Source organism: Pseudozyma flocculosa (genome assembly GCF_000417875.1).
Source record: "Pseudozyma flocculosa PF-1 unplaced genomic scaffold scaffold00018, whole genome shotgun sequence".
Taxonomy (NCBI): Eukaryota; Fungi; Basidiomycota; class Ustilaginomycetes; order Ustilaginales; family Ustilaginaceae; genus Pseudozyma; species Pseudozyma flocculosa.
Genome location: NW_006920886.1, coordinates 166,755 through 189,502, shown reverse-complemented (window position 1 = coordinate 189,502; position 22,748 = coordinate 166,755). Strand labels below are relative to the sequence as shown.

The window sequence follows — 22,748 nt, the reverse complement described above, 5'->3', positions numbered from 1 at the left end:
AAGGGGCACGCATGGATATTCTCGCTTACGTAAGACACGCCCGCGACGCCCGCCGAGATTTTTTGAAGCCGTTGAACTTTTTCCCAAGGCTGGCTGGCTGGCGGCTGGGCTGCCCGACCGCTTTCTTTTCAGCTGAATCTGGCCGCTGCCGTCCAACAACCAACGACCACCACAGCATCGTCGCCTTGCCATCCTCACCCTCTATCGCGCAGACTCGCACGCCCGGTCTCGCCCACTCGCCGCCAGTCGCCGCCACGATGCCATCGACAAAACGCAAGACGCCCTCGGCTGCCGCGGCAATCGAGGCGCCGTCCAGCAAGAAGGGCAAGACGGCCTCGTCCTCGTCCTCGTCCTCCCGACCATCAAAGAAGGCAGCCGCCCCACCACCAGCCGAGCTACCGCTGGGCAAGGCGCTCGCATCGACCTCGAAAAAGACACGCGACCTCGCCATCCGATCGCTCTCGTCGTTCCTCTCGTCTCCGCGCCCCGCCCCGCTCTCGCCCCTCGAGCTCGAGAAGCTGTGGAAGGGAATCTTTTACTGCTTCTGGATGTCGGACAAGCCGCTGGTGCAGCAGGACCTCGCCAACAAGCTTGCAGAGCTCTGCCTCGTCTTCCCCAAGGAAAGCGAGGGAGAGGCCGAGGGCAAGGGGAAGGGGGGCGGAAGCAGGATCACGAGGGTGCGATGAGCCGGCGGGCGAGGGAAGGGTTGGAGTTCTGGAACGCCTTTTGGCGCACCATTGTGCGCGAGTGGCACGGCGTCGACAAGCACAGGATCAACAAGTTCCTCCTGCTCATGCGCAGGTTCATCAATGCCGGATTCCGCCTGCTGGCCACCGAGCAGTGGAACGCAGAGGCCACCGACCTCTTTGCCAGCATGCTCTGCGCACCCGGCGCACCCCTCGCGTACGTGTCACCCGCCGTCATCCTCCTCCCCCGACGGGCCAAGCGGCGCGAACAGGCCGATCAGTACCCTAGCTGAACCTTGCTCTGCCATCTACCCCCCTCCTGATTCCTGTCCCGCACACGCAGCGTCAACGACACAAAGGTGCCCGTCTCGATAACCTACCACGTCGCCGACATCTACCTCGAGGAGCTCGAAAATGCCGTCACGTGGAGCCAGGAACTCTCCTCGACGGAGGAGGAGGATGAGGAGAACGAAGAGGGAGGCGATGACGGCAACGGCGACGACGAGAACGTCACGCTGGTGCCCGTCACCAAGCTCCTCTCGCCCTTTATCCAGAGTGCGACAGTGGCGCTCAACAAGGTGACGTACGCCAACATCATGGAGAGCGTCATCCAGCCGTTCCTCGACGACACGCTGCGGGCGGCTCAGCACCTCGTCGATGCCGATGCGGACGATGACGAGGACGACGAGGAGGTTGAGGAGGCGGTGGCATCGAGGGACGGAAAGGCCGCGGCCAACGGCAAGGCGAAAGCCGCTGCTGACGGAGAAGGTGCAGCGGCCGAAGAGGAGGGAGAGAAGGAGGAGGAGGAGGAGGAAGAAGAGGACGACGAGAACGACGAGGCCGCATCGGACGCAGACTCGGACGACTACCCAGACTTTGACTCTGACGCCGCGGGCGACGACGAGGATGCGGTGCAGTACCCGATGCTCCTCGCCCTTGCCGAGCCCGTCGCCTCTCCCAACGCAGATGCCGACGAGGACGAGGCAGAAGACGACGAGGACGACGAGGGGCCGCTGGCGCTGCGCCGGGCCGTCTTCCGCCTTCTGTTCGAGGCGGCCTCCAGCCCCTCGGCGCACCACTCGCGCAGGAGGAAGATCTATGAGCTCTGGAGGGAGGAGCAGGATCGCCTCAATGCCCTCGACGGATCGGGCGTCGATGCCGTCCTCCCCGCTTCTGCCGCTCAAGAGACGGAAGCACTCGAAGAAGGTGACGACGATGAGGAGGAGCAGGACGACGAGTAGCCTGCCCCCCGCCTCAGTGACGTAGAACGCGCGACCTTTTGCCAGCAATCGCACCTGGGCGATCAGTGCCACTTGATTAATCAATCGGCCTTTTGACACAGGCAACGCAAGGCGGCGTCTAGAAGGGATCGTCGTCGTCGTCGCTGCCGCCGCCAGAGGGATGCCAAATGCTGCGAGAGGTGAATTGCCATTGACGCGCAGGTGCTGCTGCTTATGCCGGGCCAGGCCACCGTTGAGGATGGAGCGCCCCTTTTATGCTGATGTGGTCATGCCCAGAAGGGGTCGGGGTTCGTGTGTGCGGCCCGTGTGGATGCTAGAGAGACGAGATGTGCGGGAGAGCCACGGCGAGACCGGGAAAGACACGCTCTCAGAACAACGACGAGCGCTTTTCGTGTGTTTGTGTGTGTGAGGGAGAGAGGGAAAGACAGGGGAAAGTCGGGAATGCGTGGAAACCAAGACGGGTATAGTCGGATGGTCGCTGCGGCGAATTCTTCAAGCGTGGGGAGCCAAGATGGGCGAGGCGGACGTGGCGGCGGCGAAGCGCTCGAAGCCGCTGTCCAGCGACGGGCTGAAGGCTGTCCGACTGCGCCTCCGGTCGTGCATGGCAGCACCGCCGCCGCTGTTGCTGCGGCCGATGGCTGCGCTGGGCTGCGGCTGGAAAAAGGCCGTCGAGGCCAGGTCCGGAGGCGTGCGGTCGCCCGTGTCGCGCGGCGATGCGAAGCCAGACCTCGGGAAGCTCGCCTCGCCAGCGCCGGCAGAGGCGGCCGCGGCGCGTCGAGATGCAAAGAAGCTGGCCAGACCGGCGCCGACGGCGATCAGCAGCGTGAAGAAGATCGAGGGCAGCAAGAGCGACAGCGGCGGTCGGGGAGGCAGGCGCGACGTCGACGCAGGCGAGGGCCTGGTACCGGCTTCGCGAGGACGGGTGCCCCGTGGCATCGTCGGGCGGTCGCCACCGGCGAAGCCCGTGGAGGACAAGCCCATGGCCTCGTACAGGGGCTTGGGGAGGACCCTGCATGCGACCGCCGACGCGCTGGCAAGGGCGAAGCTGACGGGCCATGCCCGATGAGTTCGACTGCGGGCCTGCTCGGACGACCCTGGGATGTCGTAGCCGTCGGCGTTTGCGTCGTCGGTTTCGGAGGCTGGCTTCTGCGGCCTGCGATTCCTGGAAGCGGGGGATGGCGAGTCAGACAGCATGTGCATGCCCCACGCCACCGTGGCGCCGAGGTTCTTGCGCGCGCTGCCGGCGGCCGCGCCCACCCGCTGTCGCTTGGTAGCCAGGTCGTCCCAGGCCGTCAAAAAGTAGCCGGCGGCCAGGAAGCAGGCGAGCGAGACGAGCGTGATGCTCGAAATGCTGAGAAAGAGGGTGAGGTGGAAGACGGGCCGCAGCGGTGCCGACAACTGCCTCGTCAGAGTGGCAGCTAGGTTGCCGGCGGTCGCCAGCTGGTTCTGCGCCACGTTGAGGCTGTCGAGCAGCGCGACGTCCGGGATCGAGCTCGCGCGGCGGTGGCCCGCCGACGATCGAGAAGCCGGCGGTCCGCCGAATACGGTGGCGGAGCCGTGGAATTGCATCGAGCCGCGCGGGCTGACCGGGGCCGAGTAGCTCGAAGCGCGGTGGTGGTGGCCGCCGGACCGGAAGCCGTGCCTCGACCGCCTCGTGCTGTTGGAGCGCGAAGCGAATCCTTCGAAGGCATCGCAGCCATCTCGGAAGTGGCTGGGCCGCTCGTGGGCAGAGTGGATGGGCTGCGAAGCGGCAGTCGGGAAGCGGTACATGGCCGCAGCCGCGGCTGTGGCTTTGGCGACGTCGCGCAGGTCGCCATCGAAGCTGACGTGCCTGATGCGCTCGGAGGTGGCGAAGCGATCACGCCCGCTGCCGGGGTCGTAGATGGACTCGACGCCGTCCTCGGAGCGATCAAAGTGCGACCGCAGTATGGCCGGAGGCTGGGCGTAGGTATGGCCCGATCTGACCGTAGAAGTCATGCTGACGGTGCGGCTGTGGCGCGAGGTGGTCGTGAACGTTGTCGTCGTCGTCGGGGTCGCTGCCGCCGTGGTGGTGGCGGTGCTGTGCCGATCCTCGGACTCGTCGTTGGAGCTGACCTCGGGCGTGTCGGAGAGGGTCGGCGAGACGAAGCCGCTGTAGCCAAAGTGCCGCAGATGCGCGTGCTGCGAGCCCTTGTGCGTATTGGCCGCTGTCGAGGTCGAGGCGATGCCGAGCCCAAGGCCGTCCTCGCTGTGCACGCGCGCCCGCCTTGCAGAGCCTGAACGCGAAAACGAACGTGGGGCCGGATCGCCCCGAAGGCCGGACCAGTAGCGCTCGGCGTCAAAGGTGCCGACCAGGTCGTCGTAGTGACCCAGGCTCGAGACTTTGCTGTCCGGGCTGTGCTGCTCCGAGTGGCTGGCACTCTCGTCGCTCGACGCCTCGGCGCTGGTCTGGGCGCTGCTGCGGGCAGACCTGTCGACGCGGTGGGATGCGCCGCGACGGCGGACAGTGTCGCCCTGGTCGAGCTCCGAGAAGCCCTTCCAGACCTTGCGCTCCGAGGGCGTGGCGCCAGCGAGCGGTGTCTTGAACCGTCTCGCGGCCGTGCTCGATCGCGCGTCGGAAGACATCTGTGCGCGCCTCAGGCGTTCGGCCAACTGACCCGGCGGCAGGACATGCTCCCACCACTGGTCAGTCGAGCCGGCGGCCGTCTGGCTCCCGCTGGCGCTTCCCGAAGAGGGGAAGCTGTGGGCGATGGCAGGAACTGCGGTCGTTAGGTCGACTTCGGGCGACCGGTTGCCCTTGGGTCTCGGCACGTCGTTAGTCCAAGGACCCTGATACGAAGAAGGTGAGGAGCGGGGCGTCGTCGCTGCTGTGTGCTGGGCAGAGCCCGACCGGGAGCTAGAGGCCGACATCGATGCGACGAGGTCAAGATTTGAAGTCGGCAGGCAGACAGGAAGGCGAGTGCGACGTGGCGGCTCGACTGGCCCTTGCGGATGTTGACCAGATGGGGAGGGTGGTGATGGTGGTACCGCTAGACGTGTCGATGTGGCAGGACGGATTCCTTCGGCGATCTGCGATGGCTCTAGGCAGCGTCAAGATCGCAGCCGGTGTCGTCGAGGGATGGGCAACAGAGCTGATGGTTGTGGCTTTGGTGGTTGCGAAGATGCCAGCTGCTGAGCCAGACGAGGCAGGCTGCTAGGTATCGACACGACACCCAGAACGCCGAGGTCGAAGTCGGGGTCGAATGGCACAAAGATTGAGCCGGCGGCCGCAGGGAAGCCTGTCTGTCGCCAAAGATACGGACGTCGTGATGGGTGATGCAGTGTGGCGCAAGATCGAGGCGCCAGCGGTTCGAAGGGCCGGGCCTCTGTTGGGTGAAAGCCAGGGCGGACCGAGAGGACGGCAGAGCGAGAGACGGAAGCTCCGAAATGTCCCGAGGGCGCCCGGCGTTGAATGAGGTGGCGCGACCGAGGCCGAGCTTAGCTTAGAGCTCACTTTTGGGGGTGCAGGGCGAATGGCGTCATGTGCAGACGATACCAAGTGGGGGCTGCGAAGGAGTCAAGGTGTCTCGAGGGGGCACGATAGGGTAGCATGTGGCGGCAAGAAGAGGTATGTAGTCGGCGGCGGCGGGGACGTAGTGTAGTTGTTCGGGTCGCCTCGTCGGTTGGGCCTGAGTCGGTTGAGAGCGGCTGCGAACCTGCCGGCCAGGTCGTTGTGTTTGCTACCGTACCGGGAGCTCAGAAGCGGAAAGGCGGTGCGCCAGAAGAAAGATAAGCAGCAGGTAGGCTGCGTACCGTAGCCTTTCGCGCCTTGCTTGCTTGCTTCAGCCTGCCCGGCGGTGTGTGTTTGGGTGTTGGACGTCGGCCTCGCCGAAGGGGGCCGAGACTGAGCGGAAGGCCCGGCAAGTCTGCGAACAGGCTAAGGTGAGGCAAGCAGGGGGGGCTCGAGGGCGGCAACGGCGTATCCTAGCCTACCTGCTGGCAGGCTGGCGATGAAATCACGTCGGCCCTCCCGAAAGTTTGCAAGGGTGGGGGTTGTGAAAGGGCAGGCCGGGACGGGCAGGAAAATGGCCAGCCAAATCTAGCACGCCAAAAGGCAACGGCGTGGCAAGCCAGCGAGCACGAAGGCAGGGCTAGACTGGCCAGGCGTGGCGTGGAAGCTCGCCCAGACAGGAACTGGACCTGACGGCGCTTGTCTCTCTTGAACGTGAAATCGCTTCGCCTGCACGCACGTTGCGGGCGGGCATGCAACTCTGCAGGCGGCAAGATGGAAGCCAAGCTAAGAGAGAGAGAGATAGAGTAGGCCGCCCGCGTCGACAACGTTGCGCTCCTTGGGCACCGCCCCGACCTGTTGCCCTCAGCCACGCCTGGCTCCTCCCACGCTGCTGCATGCCTGCCGGACGGGGTCGGGACCACCGACCTTGCTCGCTGCTCCAGCCGGCTGCGGCTGTCAGACGCTCGACAGGTCGGCCAGCGCGCCGGCTCATCCGCTGCACCCGTCCCGCGCTTGCTGAGCCGGATCCCGCCTGTTTTCGCCGCTTGCCGTCCGGCCGACCAGCGGTACGGTATTGGCCGTACGTGATGGGAGGCCCTACGCATGCTCGCCCTGCCCCCCCTTGTGAAGGCCGGTGTTGTTCGGACGACGACGATTGTCGTGTTTCAGGAAGCACGCTGATGGTCCCGCACGCAGGGTATGTCCAAAGCCTAAATGGCTTAGCCTCGGGAAGAAGAGCCTTGCGTCGTTGTCTTTCAGCTCCGCCCAGTCTACCGCTGCCTACCGAAATGAGCTCACAGCACCATCGCTGCGGCAAGCCACCGTCCGTTCCTTCGCCCAAGCAAGCGAGAGGTACGGTGGACGGAGGCGGCACAGCGCGGCGCCGCTTGCTGGCTTGGCTCGAAACGGCCAGCGACCATACACGCACGAGCTCGACAGGGGTGGCTCTTGCCAGCATGAAAGGAGGCTCGTGGGAGCGGCAAATGCGTCGCCCCTCCCTGGAGGTCCTTCGAGCGGCCAGTTCAGGCAACGTCGGGAAGGCCGAAATCTTCCCATGCAAGCCAGCGCGCAAGCAGGCCGGCAAGGGCATCAAGCAGCAAAGCAGGCAAGCAGGGCAGCGGACCGAGCCCCTGCCTTGCGACACTTCTCTACCACCTGCTGCTCCAGGCCAAAGCGGAGAAGCCGAGCGGTGAATCTTCAGCATTCCGACTGCCTTGGAAGAAAGCTGGGGCTCCAGCGGCGCACCTGGGGGGTGAAAGCGCTCTCCCGACCCGTCGTGTGCCCGAGTCCCTGAGTGTACTTTGTCACGGAAGATCACCAACCTGCTCCCTGCCGGGCGGAGTCGGAGGACATACAAGGTACAGTACGCACGCTGTCTGGCCCTCAGGTGATCACGAAAGCCAGGGACGGTTCATGATGGTGTGCACGAAGCCCCTCTGTCCGCAGCACATGCTGTAACGCAGCCTGCCTGTTCCTCGCTCAGCGCATTGCTCGCTCGATCGAGCGAGCCGCTTGTACATAGGCGGACCGGCCTCGTCCTGCTCATCGACCATCAGAAGCAACCAGGAACCGGAAGGAAGAAGCCAAGGATCCATCAGGGGCAGCATGGCCCTTCTCGCAGCGGCAGGGATACACGACGGGCGCTACAGAAGGGCTAGGCTTGGTTAGCTTGTCGTTGTGTGCCCTGAGTTTGGCACGAGCTCTAAATCGGGGGTCCGGCCGGCGAATGTTCGAACGGAGGTCCCACGCACGTTTGCAGCGATTGACCGCAGGCGAGCGAGCGAGCGAGCGATGGGGTGCCAGGCCTGATCAAGAGAATCGATCAGGCAGGCAGGTCGATATAACGGCCTATCGGTATCCGACACACGCATGTCGGGCTTGGCGAGCTGCCGTGCCCGCCCGCGATGGTCGCGTTCGTTTGATGCCGCCGTGGACGATGCGCGGTTGCCGTGCCACGACCATCGACGTCAGACACTTCTACGTCGCTCCCCCGTCTTCGTTGCTCCTCGTCCACCGACATGGCATCACAGCGGGCGTCCTCGCACTACCATCCCGCCCTGTCTTCGCTAGCGTCGGTCGCCATGCGGAAAAGCACACGGAATTACGACGATATTCCCGAAGGGACCAAGCATCCGTCCACGGACCCTTCGATCGTCAGAAGAAACAGACCGACAGGGATTCCAGGGTCCCCCCCCAGCTTCGTTCTCTTCGTGCGTGCTGCTCACTCTGTGCCTCCGTTGGACCAAGATCCGACGGCGAGGTCGTCGTGGCCGTCGCGCTCGAGGTGGAACGTGGCCAAGGCCGCACATGAACAGAGCTCAGCCCAGCTGCAGTAGGAAGAGGCTGCTCGAGACCGACGAAGTCGCAACCGCGCCTCGTTGACGGAAGCGGCGCGGCGTCGAGCGCATCGAGAGTCGCCAAGCTCGTGTGGCATGATACGGGCGCCACGGCGGCGATTGTCGAGCAGCTCTTTGGGGATAGATTCGGGGTCAGTTGCCAAGTGGCAGCAACATGCTCGTTCGATGTCGACATTACCGCTTCGGCTGCTTGCCCGCCATCTTCAAGTCAGTCAGAGCATCGTCGAGCGACGGCGTGGACCGTAGAAGGTCCTCCATCGACGTCGACGAGCCGCGATAACGACACAGATGAGTCGTTAGGTGAGGAGGAAGGTACCGTCAGGGGCAGCATGTCCCTTCTCGCAGCGACCGGGACCAAGACGGCCGCTCGGCTCAGTGAGCTCTTCGTTGCGGTCAAACGCAATCAATCCTTGTTGTTGGCCTATCTTTCCCCCCGACCTCGAGCGTCAGAGAGAGACATGTCCACGCTTCATCAGCCGCTGCTCGTCGCCGCGCAGACCGATCAAGACATTTTTACATTCTTTATCGGTATCGGTAGCGGACAGCGACATGGGAGGGGACGACAGAGACTGGAACGGATCGATCATGGTGTTCGTGTTGCTGAGGCCGAGGGTATGTGATGAGCTTGTCGTGGGCCGGTGGTATCGCGGTCTGGCTGAGTGTGGCCTTGTTATGCTATTTGCCGTTGGATGATCTGAGGTGCTGCTGCTCTTGCGGTGCGAGCCCACGAAGCCAGGAAGGGAGACGAAGGGGGCGAAGAAGGCGAGGGAACGGGAAGGAGGGGGCACGAGGCGAGGGGATGCCTCCTACATCGACAGAGTAGCGTCCACGGAGAGGGACGAGGGATAGAGACGGGATGGTCGGCTGGATTGGGGGAGAGGCTCGCCGAGTCGGGCCGTCAGAGAGTGCAAGGGGTGCGCGACATCGTGGAACGGCAGTCTCGCATGGCGGCTCGATGCCTGTCATCCTTCGGGACCCGCCTAGGCCTAGTGGTTCGCCGTGCTCGTCGTCGCGGTGACCGGCTTGACCTTTCGCGTGTAGAGACTCTTCTGGTAGTCGCAGATCGTTTTGCACTCCGTCTCCCAATTCAGTTCCTCCTTTACCTCGTTGCGGTCCGCGCCAATTAGTGTGCAGATGAGGTCGACGAGGCCTTCTTGCATCTTCTTCAGCAGTGCGCCGAACGCATTTTCCAGCCCGATAGCGTGAAGCTTGTGGGCCACGGACCCTCGAGCCGAACCCTCGTCGTAGGTGTAGCGCAGCCCCTGGGCTTCGGTCTCGAACGCAGGTTGGAGCTCCACAAACAGAGAGAGGTACTCGAATTGCGCCGGTGGCGCACACGCCTTCCCTCGAGGCGCCGATGCGAATGGGCGGGCGGCTGAGCGCGAGGAAGAAGCGGCGGCGGTCTCACCTCGCCGGGTGCTTCCGGCTCTCGCCGGCACGCGAGGATGAGCGAGCATGACTGGCGGGACGATCTCGGTCTTGCCACGCGGCACCGAGGCCAGTCGGTTCTTGACCTGGATGACGACGTAGGAAAACTTGCTGACGTCGATCAGTGTCTGTTCGCCGTTCCAGTCTGGATCCACGTAGACGGGGATCAACATATCCCAGCTTGCCTGCATTGGAACCCCACAGAGAGCGACGTGGCTGACGAACCATGATGCCACCTCCTCCTTGGTCACGGCCGCGATGCTCTCTGGCAGCGGCGCAAAGTGCGTGAAGTTGATGCGCGCCGACCTCGCAAAGGCTTCGAGGCGATCCTTGGGCTCTATACCCGACCCGGCAGAAGTGCCTGGGGAGCGGCGGCGTTTTACGTCTGGTTTGGTAGTAGCGGCCGCCATGTTGGTCGCACCGAACAGCTCGCCGAGCCAGTCCCACAAAGAGATGGGCTCGAGCGTCGCGCCCCTCTCCCAGTGGTCCATCACCTCTCTGTCTGTTGATCCCTGGCCTTCGCTGGCAGCATCGACAAGGCTCTGGTAGGCGGCCAGGTCGGTGGCCATCATCAGCAGAAGACGCATGACTTCCTCGCCATCCTCGCCTGCCGTGAGGCCATAGAACTTTCTCGCGAAGCGGATTGCGAAGATGGCCTCTTCCCACCGCTTCGAGGTCGTGTCCGATTGATTCTTGCGGGGCTTCCGGAAAAGATCGGCCGCAGCTATGCTCAGCAGAGGCTCCGACGGGGTGCCGGTACTGATGAAGTTCGTGGTGGTATTGACGTCGGAGATGGTGCGCAAGTGCGAGCTCACCTGGCGCTGCAGGAACTGGTCGAGGTCCACTGTGCCTTGAAGGCCGATGAAGCGGAGGGGAAGCCGTGAGCACAGGGCAGCCAGATACCTGTCGAGAGCAACCTGGTAGACTTCGGCAGGATCTTGGAGCTTTGCGGATGTCTCGGGCTCAGCAATGACGGAAGGAAGCTTGAGCGCCGGCTCCTTGTCGGTGAGCAGCTTGGCTTGGACCTTGAAGAGCGAGACTTCGCCAACGAACGGCCGCAGAGCCTCGTAGCCAGATTCTTCGTCGGTGACGTACTTCAGGTGCTGGTTGTTCAGGAGCGGCCGGCCCATCCGCGGCAGCTGCTTGAGAAGGGTGCCCCATGTCTTGCCGTCTGGATTCTGCTCCTCGCGACTGAGTGCGTTGTAGGCGACGTCGTAGGGGAGCTTTGTGAAAACCGGAAGCAGCTTCAACTCCTTGTTCTCCAAGCGGTCGGACTTCACCAGCGCCTCTTGACCGGCGAGGTGGCTGACGTTCGAGTTGGTGTCGAGCAGGAGCATGACCAGTCTGTTGGCCTCGCCGACTATCTTTTCGCCCATTGCCTGCCAGAGTCGTCGAATGTCCCCCAGCAGGTATCCGAGGCCGGTCGCCTCATCGAGAGCTAGGACGAAGGCGCCGTCTTTGTGCATCTGCCCTGACTCGACGGCTCGGCTGACAGACGCCTGCAGCGATAGAAAAGCCTGGGCGCAGGCGGTGTTCTCGAAGTGCTTGAGCTCGTCCGATGTGCTGCGAGCGAAGCTGTCGCAGGTCTCCTTGCATTGAGCGGCAATGGTCTCAAGCAGCTCTTGTCGTCGGCAGCGTCCAGCCGGCCTTGTGCGCCCCGCGTCGACGCTGGGACTCGAGACCAGCTCTGCGTGCAAGTGTTCATAGAAGCGCCCGGCAAGCGAGGGGCCGGCCGCCGTCGCTGTAAAGCTTTCACAAAGGAAGCTGATCTCCTTGGCAAGGCAGCGTGCCAGAGCCTCGAAGCACGCAAGAACACAGAGGCGATCGCGCAGTCTGCTGTCGGTGGGGTGGCCGTTTGGGATATGTTCAGGTCGACAGAGTATGTCGGCTAGCACTGCGTCTCGCGGCGGAACGGCAGTCTGGCTTTCCTTTCGGAAGCAGAGCTGAACGCCGAGATGCGTCTTTTTGAGTGTTTGGTCGACTGTGCGTGATTTCCCGGAGCCCGAAGACTGCACGATGGGTACGATGCGCCCGTAGTGCTTCTGTGGATTGTAGATTCTGAGGATTGTTTTGATGTGATGGCACAGGAGCAAGTCTCCGTGGCCGAGGAAATCTGCCCGATAGTCGTCCTCGACGCGGTGATTTGGCGGGACCCAGCGTCTGGGAGATGGCACGGCTGTGAGCACACAACGAGAGCGAACGGCACGGCTGTGAGCACACAACGAGAGCGAACGGAGTCCATCAGTCGCTGGTGAAGTCTAGAGCTCTCGGGACAGAGAGGCGCGCGGTGTGGGACTCACGGAGCATGCCGTCGGTCATCAGCCGAAAGAGGAGAGCGACTGTCGCGGGGACAGTGTCGGCGAACCCTGCTTGCAGCTCGGGCTTGACGATCTGGAAGAGCCCCTCGGCGTCCCGGTGGGAGCGTTGCATGCCGTTGGCTTCGAGCAGCCTTCTAGTCCAGGCGGGCGGCTGTCCAGGCCGCTGCGGATCAAGGCAGGCTCGTGCGCACGCCGCAAAGGCATCGTGGATGATTGACTTGGATGGAGTAAGGTCCAATCCGTGGTGTGACAGCAGTTGGTGGCAACCAGCAAGAAAGACGCGAAGCTGTTCGACTTCTGACTTGATGGAGACCCTCGCAAAATGCTCGAGCTCCTTGAGCTTCTGCTGATCGTCGAGATCCCCCGGGCTCTCTGAGCTTGCGGCCAGTCCCAGGCAGGCCGGCCAGAGCGTCTGTGATATCAGACTGCTCCGAGGACGAGTCTGAGCTGCCACGCGCAGACATGGTGCAGGCTGTATCACTGACCAGGTGACGAGGGCGATGGTGGAGGAGGGAGTGAACTTCGACCGAGATGGTATTTGTGGTTTGAGTCTGAGATTGGAGCCCATATGCATGCTCGCGTTGCCAGCGGCAGGAGAGCGAGAGGCACCTTGCATGGGCCGTGCGAGCGCACTCTATCGGGCGTGCAAGATCCAGCGGATGAGGCAGCGCTTTTCGGCCCCCTCGTGGCAGACGTGAGGAGCCCGATCCGCTCTCGGTCGCCAGACTCTTTCCGAAGCTTACTTCAACTATGTAGGTGCAATGAATGGTTTCAGCGCTCCTCCAGAGCGGGAAACAGCACACTTGCGGACATAGGAGTACGTCTGCAGAACCCACAGAGCGTGGCAGAGTAGCCTCGCGCCGTTGCACTGTACCCTGACCTACTGGCCAGGCTACGGGCAACAAGAAGAACAGATACTGCAAGGAGCCTAACTTAGGCGCCTCCTGGACCGCTTCGATGAGCGTGCCGCCGCTCTAGGCGGGCGCGGTCGGCGCTCGAACACCTGGCGTCCCGACGCTCTCAGGACGGCATGGCTTCCTCGCCATCTTCGCAGGACGATGCGGGCGTAGCTGGGCGTAGAACCGATTGTCATTGCAGGCCGTCGCAGCCCGGACAACAACCGCTCAGGCGCGTTGCCACCTCGATTCGAGCTCCATGATGCTCACTTCGTCTCCTGCCTAGCGTGGGTTGTCCCAGCAGCACGGCACGGAAGGAAGAGGTGGGCGGGTAGGGTCAGCGAGGCGGTCCCGGCCGCCACGGATGCCCGCAGCGAGTACACACCTTTTCGTCGTAGTCCATCCATTCCTTTCCGTCGTCGAATTCGACGGCGTCAAAAACGGTACCGGACGAGAGGCCCTTGCACGTCCATGTTCCCTGCAGAGGCGCACAATGTCGTCAAAACGGACATCATCAGCTTATGCGGCGAGCGGCGAGCGGCGAGCGATGCGTCGGAACATGGCGGGACGTCACGCACCTGAGGGACAAACTCGACGGGCTCCAGGCCGCGGAACTCGAGCACGCACAGCGTCTGAAACTCGGCGCCCGAGTCCTCGTTGGCCTCGATGGGACGGTACAGCGGCGCCTTGGAAGTCGGCTCGTCGAACTCTGCAACGGCGGTCATTGAGAGGAGACAGGGGCAGAGTCAGCTGGTCGTCCAGTCGCATCGCACAGGCATCGCGTCCGGTACGTACTGGCTGACGCCTCCTTCTTGCAGAACTGGCGAGCGGCACACGGTTGAGAGGGGCAATCAGCAACAAGGTCGATCGCCAGGTGCGCAGCGCGGTACTCACGTTGCACTTCATCACCAGGTTGGCGGTGTCCCTTCCCTTCTGGAGCTCCTTTTCGTCCGACGGCGTGATTCCGATGAGCTTGGGGTGCACCTCGTGGCACGAGGTGCACTTGGTCTTGACCATCAGCGTGTAGTCGCCATCGCCGGGGAGGAGCGAGGTGACGTTGGTGAACTGCGCCTGCAGCTGAAGCGCGAATTTCTGCGGTACCAGAGCCGGAGGAGGATGATGAGCGATGATGAGGGTGTATCAGCGCAGGATACGGGCGACGATGCGTCGGGTCGGGCGGAGGGAGAACGTACCGGCATCGTTGCAAGGTGAGGCGGTGGTGAGGGGGCGACAAGAAGCAAGCCAGCAGAGCACACAGCGCCGCGACGATGATCTGCGCTCGCTGCAGCGGCAGCGAGGGCGCGAAAAAAGTGGAGGTGCACATTTGTCGCACGACACGCGACAGCAGAGCGGGACGAGGGACTGCATTCAGCTGGATTGCGAAGTGAGAAGAGAGAGCGAAGGGCATGACATGCTGGGCTGGAAGCCCCGGAACCGGGAACAGTGGTGAGACGTGGGAGAGCCCAAAGGTGGTGGAGATGCGACATGATACGTCGAGGGGTATAGGGGAGCTCTGCGTAGATCAGGCAGGGTTGGGTATGCTTTTCGGTGCTCAGGGAGCCGGTCGCTCAGCAGTCGGCGGTGTCGGTCAACGACGTGTGGCGCGGCGTCGGCGTGACGGCAGTCGATACCAGGGGCGGCAACGAGGCTCGCTGCGACAGCCAGGCGTCGCTTGCGCCTTCGCCTTCGCCGTCGCCGTCGCAGTCGCCATTGCCTTCGCCAGCCGGCTGGGCGAGGTGCTGGCCATCGGTCGCAAAGACGCCGCCCTGCCAGTCGGATGCAGCGAGGCAGAGCTTCCGCAGCGCGTCCGGCGACTGCGCCCGCCCCTCGAGGCCCGCCCACGCGCTGCTCGGGCTCATGGGCTGGTAGCTCGGCAGATCCAGCGCCGTATCGTGGGAGCGCGCCCGCACCTGATCGCTGCTGTCCCTCCTCCAGTTGTGCGGCGACGGGACGTCCAGAGACTCGGGAGAGCCGCTCCCCTTGGCGCTGTGGCCGCTCGACGCGGGCAGCTGACCGTACCGCGCCAGTGCTAGGTCGACGTGGCTGCCGTGCGCCATCGGCCACTCTGTCTCGTGCGGCACCGAAAACAGCGACGACATCGAAGTGCGCGCCGAGTAGCTCGAGCGGTGCTCAAAGCTCTCGGCGTCCGTGTTGAGGCTGGTGCTTCGGTCGCGCTCATCCTCGCCATAGCCGTTACCCCGTCCCTGTCCGTTGCGGACCGCGGACGCAGAGCTGCCCGCGCCAAAGAGGAAGCTACGCAGCCGGTCGCTTGCGCTCTGGCGCTCCGCATCGGCCAGGAAGTACTTGCATCCCTCGGCAGGTCCTGGATCCTCTCTCGCCGCAAAAATGGCCGTCGGCGCGATGAGGCTCTGCCTCAGAGGCGGCAGACCTGTGGCAGCCCTGCGGCGCATGGCTCCGGAACGCAGCGAGCCGCCCTGTCCGTCGTCCGGGACCGTGATGCCGAGCGGGCTGATGGAGAGCGGCGTCTCGCGCAGTCGGAGGTCGCGCGTCTCAAACTGGCCATCGACGCCGAGCAAAGCCGGCGAGACATCGGAACTCGACTCCGACAGCGACGGCGACGATGCCGGCTTGACGAGACCGTAGTCGCCGCTTCCGCCGATGTGGTCTCTGCCCGAGCTCGAAAGCGTCGGCAGATTGCCAAGCGCGCGGCCCCCGAAATCGAAGCGCTCCGCCTTGCCCGTGAGAGCACCTTCGTCGTCGCTCGACTCGAGATTGTTGCTGATCGGTGTGGTCGAGAGCGAATGATGGTTTGCGATGCCGATGCGGGAGCTGCCCACGTCCTTCAAGGCATCGTCTTCGCGAAAGTTGGGGATGCTCGAGGTGACCATGCGCGCAAACGAGGCCTGCCGCGGTGTGGCGCCGGGTAGCGATGTCGAGCGGTGCGTCAGGGGAAACGACTGCGCTAGCGCCAGCTGTCGCGGTCCGGATCTAGAAATGGGACGATCCAGCGTGGGCAGCCCATGCACGGCGAAGGAAGGCTGCTGACCGGAGCCTGGCCGCGGTGACGCGCCTAGCCGCTCCGGGAGTGGTACCTCGGCGACGACAAAAGCGACTCGCGCAGCGATCGGGAGACCGGTCCTGACAGCCAAGGGCGGCAGAGGAAGCCTCTCGAGGCTCGTGTCGGTATGCACCGGCCTTGCACTAGGGGACGCCGCGCCTGACACTCCGCCCGCGTCAGGGGTCGCCGGCTCCGAGAAGCTGCGAGCAGTGGTGGCAGCGAGGCTCTCGCGTCGTTGCTGACCGTTGACAAGATCAAAGACCTCGCCGTGGTGCCGCCAGGTGCCGCCGCCGCACTTGCCACTCTCCCGCCTCGCATACGGGTCGTGAGTGCCGCGTCGAGGCGCCGGAAAGAAGCGTGCAAAGGCCAGCTTCCAGGATGCTTCCGTCATGCCGACGCGGAGCGGGGTCGCGACCCTATCACCCTCGATCCTGGTGTGCGAAGATTGCAGAGAGAGTGGCCGCCCAGATATCAGCGGTCGGGAAGCCAGTTTGCCAGGTTGGTGCCGGCATGCCACGACTCACTCGAGGTACAGCTGGATGGCGCCAGCATCCAGGTACGACAGTCCAATCTGCCGGGCCAGCTGGCGAGTCTGGCCCTGGAGCGTTGGCTGGAGGACCACGAGCCGGTCCTCTGGCTGTCCCTCGCTCTGGCCTCCTCCAGCGTTCATCGCCGATCCTCGGGCTTGGTAGCGGCCACTCGCGAGAAGCAGCCAGCTGCCTTCTCCCGAGCCGGCGAGGTGCGACCCTGGTCCGTCGGATGGCTCCTGTAACGCGGTCTGATGGGCGAAGACGTCGGCCTTGACAAAGGGGGTGAAGCCGTCCGGACGGTGCGGGTATTCGGCCAGCGCCGAGGCTGGACGATCCATGGCGGAAGCGCGGTAGGGCAGTCGCAGGCCCTCGGGGCGGTTGCGCGGCGACGTCGGCCGCGCTGTCAGCGGCTCGTACGACATGGGTACTTGTGTGCGCCGTTGCGCGCCGGCGTGACTGCCGTAGGCACTTGCTCGAGCAAACGACGAGGAGACTCCTGCTTAGTTGTCCTGGTCCCGTCGAGCTGCCGCGGCCTCCGCTGAGGTTGAAGAAGCTTGCAACTTGGATGTCGATCGTCTCTGCCTTGCTGTCGAGGATGCGAGTGGTGTAAGGACCGTGGCTGGTGACCTCCAGAGGTCCGTGGGCCAGGGAAAGCGAGTCTCTGGTCAAGACTTCCGGCGGCTAGAAGGGCCTGCGCTGGCGTTTGGTGCCGTGGTACTTATTGCGAGGAAGGCGAGACGACTTTCCGGCTCTGAGTTGTTCAGAAGCAGGAGGAGCGTGACCCTCCGCCGAAAGCGCCTTCGAGGTGAGTCTGTTCGGCCCACAGGTAGGTAGGGGTTCGCGTGGTCCCGTGTCATCCCGCCGTGCGCCGCAGCGTATGCGTTGCCGGGGGGAAGCGTCGATGGTTGCGGGTTTCGAGGCCGGTGTTGCATGGAAGGCGACGTGGGTTGAGCCCAACGCCGGCGACCGGTGCACCATTCTACATGTGGCCAGGGGGAGTGCGCATCCGTACATGTCCTGTCCGGTGCGTGGGCTGCGGCCATGGAGCACAAAGCCCGCTGCCAAAGGGTAACAGCGCCACCTCCTAGCATGACGAATGCCGCGATACGGTTCGGAAGTCGCATGTCCTGCCGATGGCAGGTACCAGAGCGCGCCTAGGCCCCGTTCAGAGGCTGAGAAGAGGTTGAGCTGGGAAGCCTTCAGAAGACCACACCGACGGGACAGTGCTACCTCGTTGCAGTCCCTTCGTGATGGTGCAGGGCGGTCAGAGAGCTTTAATCTAGGGAAATTGGCGACCGCGAAGACTAAGGAGCCGCCCGCATGTGATGACAGCCCGTCTCCGTCCTGCCTTCGACAGAGGACGCTAAGGGTTCTTAGGCGACGTGGTGTGGCGAAAGCCCTTGCGCAAGGGTGACCGCGGTAGCGGCCGGGCATGGTCAGTTGGCCACAATCGAAGACAACCTGACTGTGCGGCGTGGGCTCGTTGGGCCAGGCCTTGGCTTCGGGTTGGACAGTGGGACAGGCTAGGTCACGGCCGAAGGCGTCCGTTGCGAAGCGACCGACGGGATCTGCAGGGTTTGCCGTTGGGTCGCCACAACAACCACGCATCAACAAGCAAGGGGTTTGACCGCGAGTGCCACCGAGGGGGAGCAAGCCGCACAGCAGCTAACCTGAGATGCGGCCAGGCAAGGACGGACGTACGTACATACGTACATGCATATGTCCTTTTGGCCGCCGCGAAGGTGGGCTCATGTGGAGCTCACGGCACCGCGAGGGCGGAGACAGATCTCGAAGGCGGCGCCGACAATGGTCGCTGATCCCGAACCGCCGTCATTCACCTTGTCGGGCGGCGAGCTGGTGGCAATACGACGGCATGACCGGCCATCAGAGGGTAAAGAAGCAAGCTGCTTAGCTGCGTTGGGCGTGCAGAGGCTTGCGAACCCCGGACCAAGGGGAAGACAAGGAAGGCCTAGGAAAGGCGACGTCGATCCATGCCAGGGGTCGAGGCGAGGCGAGGCAGGGGTCGGGACCGGCCCACCGAATCCAGCGCACCGGTGCTGACCCGCAGCCATGCTGAAAGCCGGTCGCCTACGATGATCGACCGCCGCCGCCACCGTGGCGCCACGGGCGGTCGAGCCCATGGAGGATGAAGTGGTGGTGGTGACGAGGGCCAGGCGGAGGCCCGACCGGGTTCAAGAGGTGGCCAAAGGCAGAGCCCGATGGCGGTGACCCAGGAGGATCGGGTCTTGACCGCCCGCTCGCCGACTTCCGGTTGCGCGCGGACCACTCCTCCGCCAGCAGCACTCGACGGTCAGGACCCTACCTGGACGCTACCGCCCATGCCACCATCGCCACCCGCACCTGCCCCGCTGCCATCATATACCTGCCGGAGTCAGCGCGGTCGAGATCCTCCGCAGACGCACCCTCCGGCTCGACTCTCTGCCACAACAAGTACGGCCCCCCGACGGCTCCGGGCCGAGACACCGCGGTACACGCAGCGGCTGATCCGGACGCACGCTCGCGTTCGGCGACGGCGGCGGCGATAGTCGAAGGACCCTTTCGGTCCGCGCCGGTCGCGGCCTCACATCCTCCTTGTCTCGACTCTCGATCTGCTGCGAAGCTCTGGCATCACACTCCCAGGCTAGGCTGTTCCGAAGAGGCCAGCAGAGCAGGCTAGGGCAGCGTCTTCGGAACAGCCGCCGCACCGCTCCTCGGCGGGCATCCGCGCCCCGGTTCGCTTGATTCAGCACCGCCTCGAGGACGGACGTCGCCCACCATGGCACCGAGGCCACGCAGGCCGCTGGTATCGCTTGAGGCGCAGCTTCAGCAGCTCACCCTCTTTAGCGACCTCGACGCAGAGGGCGAGAACCTCGAGCAGCTCGGCCCCATCATCAAGAGCCTCGACGAGGCCAGGCAGCAGGACGCCTTCCTGCGCCACCTGAAGGCCTTTGTCCGGCAGAAGGACGACGAGATCGAGACCGTCTGCAACGCCAACCACCAGGTGAGTAGGCCGTCCGCAGCATTGCGGCAGCAGCAACGCCCCTGGTCGTCTCACCCAGTCCCCTTTGCTCCGCCTCGCACCCCGACTCCGAACAGGACTTTGTCTCTGCTGTAGACAAGCTCCTCCGTGTCCGCTCGGGCACCGTCAGCCTTAAGCACCGCATCGGAGAGCTCAACGAGGACGTGCAGGCTGGCGGCCAGTCACTCGGCAACAAGGTTAGTGTCGACATGCCGCCTGGACCGCCGCCCTCTGTCATCATGAGCACATACGCTGAACGGTGGGCGGTACACAACATCCTCTCCAACTGACCCCGGTCGACGCCGCAGAAAAAGCAACTTCTCGAGACCAGGCGCGTCGGCCAGAATGTCGACGAGGCCATCGAGACGATCCAGGCCTGCCTGCGCGTGCTCGACCTGGCCAACCGCATCGATAGCCTGATCCAGGCGAGAAAGTACTACTCTGCACTGAGGGTAAGCGCTGCCGCCTTACGATGCTTCGACGATCTGCTGGATGCTGGTGATGCTGACACCGTCGTTGGCCTCGATGATGCCCGCAGTCGCTCGAGGAGCTCGAGACGATCCACCTCAAGGCGGTCCTGCACCACGAGTTTGCCAAGCACATGATGGAGAGCATACCGCAGATGCGCGAGCAGGTGCGGCAGGCGGTGACGAGAGAGATGAAGGAGTGGCTTTACGAGGTCCGGGAAAAGAGCCGCACCGTCGGCCGGCTCGCCCTCGACGCCATGGAGGCGCGGCAGAAGCGCTGGAGGATCAAGAGCCAGCGAGACGCCATGCTCAGCCTGGCCAAGGTCAACTCGGCCATCGAGCTGGTGGTCAACGAGAGGGTCGAATGTGAGTGACCAGCGCGGACCGACGGGCCGTTGGTACCATGTTGACACAGCCCGGCCCTCGCGCCATCACCGACCTGCAGACAACTTCGTCGAAAACGAGCACGTCAAGATCGACTTCAAGCCGCTGTACCAGTGCATCCATATCTACGACATCATGGACATGCGCGAGCAGCTGCAGGCAAACTACCAGGAGGACCGCCGGGCGCAGGCCAACCTGCTGCTCTCGCAGGGCCTCTCGTTCCACCCGTCGAACCCGACGTTCCCGGCGCTGCTCGAAGAGGTGGTGGGCTTCTTCATCGTCGAGCACCACGTGCTGCAGACGTCGCCGCCGGGCTTCCGCGCCGACCAGGAGGTCGACGACCTGTGGGACAACATGTGCGAGCGCGTCGTCGACATTGTCAGCGTCGGCCTGCGCGACTGCAAGGACACCAAGGTCTACGTCAGCACCAAAGCGGCGGTGCAGACGTTCATCCAGACGCTCGAGGGCTACTCGTTCACCGTGGCCAAGCTCAACGCCCTGCTGCTGACGCTCTTCGAGCGGTATGCCCAGCTGCTGCGCGATCGCTTCTCGGCCGACTTCCAGCAGGCAATGCGCGAGACCGAGCACCAGCCCATGGTGGTCAACAACGCCGACGAGCTGACCAAGGTGCTCAACGTGTGCTGGCTCAAACCCGGCGACGCCGACAGCCTCCGCTCGCAGGGCTTCCCGCTCTCGCTCCCCTTCTCGCAGACCTACCCGCTCTGCTGCATGGACATCCGCAACCTGGTCGACCAGTACTACACCTTCTCGGACGGTTTCTCGCAGCACCACCGCGACATCGACGACATCCTCAAAAAGTCGCTCGACGAGCTCCTCATCCAGCAGGTCAGCAACGGCATCCGGTCGAGCCTTGAAAAGACGCCCAACCTGTCGCAGATTGCGCAGATTGTCGTCAACGCCGAGCATTTCAAGCTGGCCTGCACCGAGCTCGAGGGTTTGCTGGCGGCGCTGCGGGCGCCCCACCGCGGCGGCAAGCTGCGGCTCGACGCGTCGGTGCACTTTGCCACGACGCTGAGCCTGGCGCAGCAGCGCATCGACTCGGCGCTCGCATCCAAGCTGGACCAGTTCATCGGGCTGGCAGAGTACGACTGGACGCCCGCCCGCTCGCGCGAGCCGGGCCAGCATGCGGCCTACCTCCAGGACGTGCTCGACTGGCTCACGACGATGATGGACAGCGTCCTCATCCTCCTCCCGCGCGACGTCAAGATGAACGCCTACCGCGCGGCGTTCCGGTACATGGCCGACCAGCTGCTCAACGACCAGCTGCTCGGTCGCGACGAACCGATGTGCAACCTCAAGGGGCTCGTCAACCTCGACATCGACATTGTCTTTTTGCGCAGAAACGCGCAGGGGCTCGGCGAAGGCTTCGCAGAGGTCTTTGAAGAGGTTCGACAGGTGAGTCCGCCGGGCCGTGTTGACCACCCGTGCTGGCGGCGGGACTGACGAGGGCGAACGCGTATCCCTTCCACCTCTCCAGACTCTCGGCGTCCTGCTGACCGACTCCGTCAACGAGTACGCGCACAACACGACGATGCGACAGACAAAGTGAGTTGCCGCCCCAAGCTTTCGTCCTCTCTCCTCGGGCGCGACGACATGCTGATGCCGCCTAACCTCGTCCTCCCGCCTGCTCGCGCGCTCCATTGCTAGATACTCGAAAGCGCAGCCGCTCAAAGTGGCTGGCATTCTCGAGAGGATAGCGCGCTACCATTCTTCCAGGGGACCGGCAGAGGCCGAACTCGCGGCCAGGCGGAGCAGGGAGAGGGACGCAGTAGCGAGGCTCATCCGTCGCTGAGGCGATTCTGCATCGTCGTATAGTCGCAGTCAAGGCTCGATGGGCGCATGGCGGGGATGGCATCGGCATGGTGCCGTTGCTATCCGCTGCTATCGAGACATTCAACCACTGTCCGGGCACAGGGCCCCTCCGCACTTCCACCGGGACTCGATCCGACGTGAGGCGTGGATGGATCGCGAAACGTTTGAAATTCGTGAGACACGCCGGCGAGAGCATCTCGGATGCGAGGGCGACGTGGGCGGCTCGAGGGACCTGCCTCTTCTGCTATTGACTATCGTCGCGCGGCCGAGCCCAATCCGCCACAGAGACCGGCACGTGGCGTGGATGCCGAGGAAACCTCGTACCCGAGGGTGCGGCGCTAGAAAACATCGTACCTGACCTGCAGGAGTACCGTGAGCCTTGCTGTGCACGAGCAAGGGAGGAAGGGGGATAATGTGGAAGACGAAGCGGGGCGTCAAAGGGGGAGGAAAAGGAAGAGAAGGAACGCAGACGGGGTTGAGGACACCTTGAAGAATGGTCAGCCGACGGCCATGCTCTTGAAGCGGCTTGAATCTTGTCAGGCGAGCGAGGCGGGCTTGCGTGCGATCACGGCGGTCTGATGGCGGCAGCTTGGTGCGAGG

General features: G+C 64.0%; 6 protein-coding genes across 6 annotated transcripts; 2 read left to right on the top strand and 4 right to left on the bottom strand.

Moving 5' to 3' along the window:
• Positions 1-257: 257 nt before the first annotated feature.
• PFL1_05143 (uncharacterized protein) lies at positions 258-1,927 on the top strand (the record flags this gene model as incomplete). The annotated part of the gene is made up of 3 exons (XM_007882673.1): positions 258-677; positions 713-903; positions 1,030-1,927. The coding sequence occupies 3 exons, from the start codon at positions 258-260 to the stop codon at positions 1,925-1,927; spliced, it is 1,509 nt and encodes a 502-aa protein (XP_007880864.1).
• A 492-nt stretch (positions 1,928-2,419) lies between these two features.
• Positions 2,420-4,816, bottom strand: PFL1_05142 (uncharacterized protein; the record flags this gene model as incomplete). The annotated part of the gene is made up of 1 exon (XM_007882672.1): positions 2,420-4,816. One exon carries the CDS (start codon positions 4,814-4,816, stop codon positions 2,420-2,422), a length of 2,397 nt encoding a protein of 798 aa, XP_007880863.1.
• A 4,424-nt stretch (positions 4,817-9,240) lies between these two features.
• Positions 9,241-11,148, bottom strand: PFL1_05141 (uncharacterized protein; the record flags this gene model as incomplete). The annotated part of the gene is made up of 1 exon (XM_007882671.1): positions 9,241-11,148. The coding sequence occupies one exon, from the start codon at positions 11,146-11,148 to the stop codon at positions 9,241-9,243; it is 1,908 nt and encodes a 635-aa protein (XP_007880862.1).
• Positions 11,149-13,124: 1,976 nt separating this feature from the next.
• Positions 13,125-14,095, bottom strand: PFL1_05140 (uncharacterized protein; the record flags this gene model as incomplete). Its single annotated transcript, XM_007882670.1, has 6 exons — positions 13,125-13,178; positions 13,282-13,374; positions 13,475-13,605; positions 13,692-13,716; positions 13,791-13,988; positions 14,090-14,095. 6 exons carry the CDS (start codon positions 14,093-14,095, stop codon positions 13,125-13,127), a joined length of 507 nt encoding a protein of 168 aa, XP_007880861.1.
• Positions 14,096-14,464: 369 nt separating this feature from the next.
• On the bottom strand, positions 14,465-16,867 carry PFL1_05139 (uncharacterized protein; the record flags this gene model as incomplete). Its single annotated transcript, XM_007882669.1, has 3 exons — positions 14,465-15,829; positions 15,950-16,346; positions 16,440-16,867. The coding sequence occupies 3 exons, from the start codon at positions 16,865-16,867 to the stop codon at positions 14,465-14,467; spliced, it is 2,190 nt and encodes a 729-aa protein (XP_007880860.1).
• A 2,354-nt stretch (positions 16,868-19,221) lies between these two features.
• Positions 19,222-22,128, top strand: PFL1_05138 (uncharacterized protein; the record flags this gene model as incomplete). The annotated part of the gene is made up of 7 exons (XM_007882668.1): positions 19,222-19,446; positions 19,542-19,661; positions 19,773-19,916; positions 20,003-20,297; positions 20,377-21,731; positions 21,814-21,881; positions 21,984-22,128. 7 exons carry the CDS (start codon positions 19,222-19,224, stop codon positions 22,126-22,128), a joined length of 2,352 nt encoding a protein of 783 aa, XP_007880859.1.
• Positions 22,129-22,748: the final 620 nt, after the last annotated feature.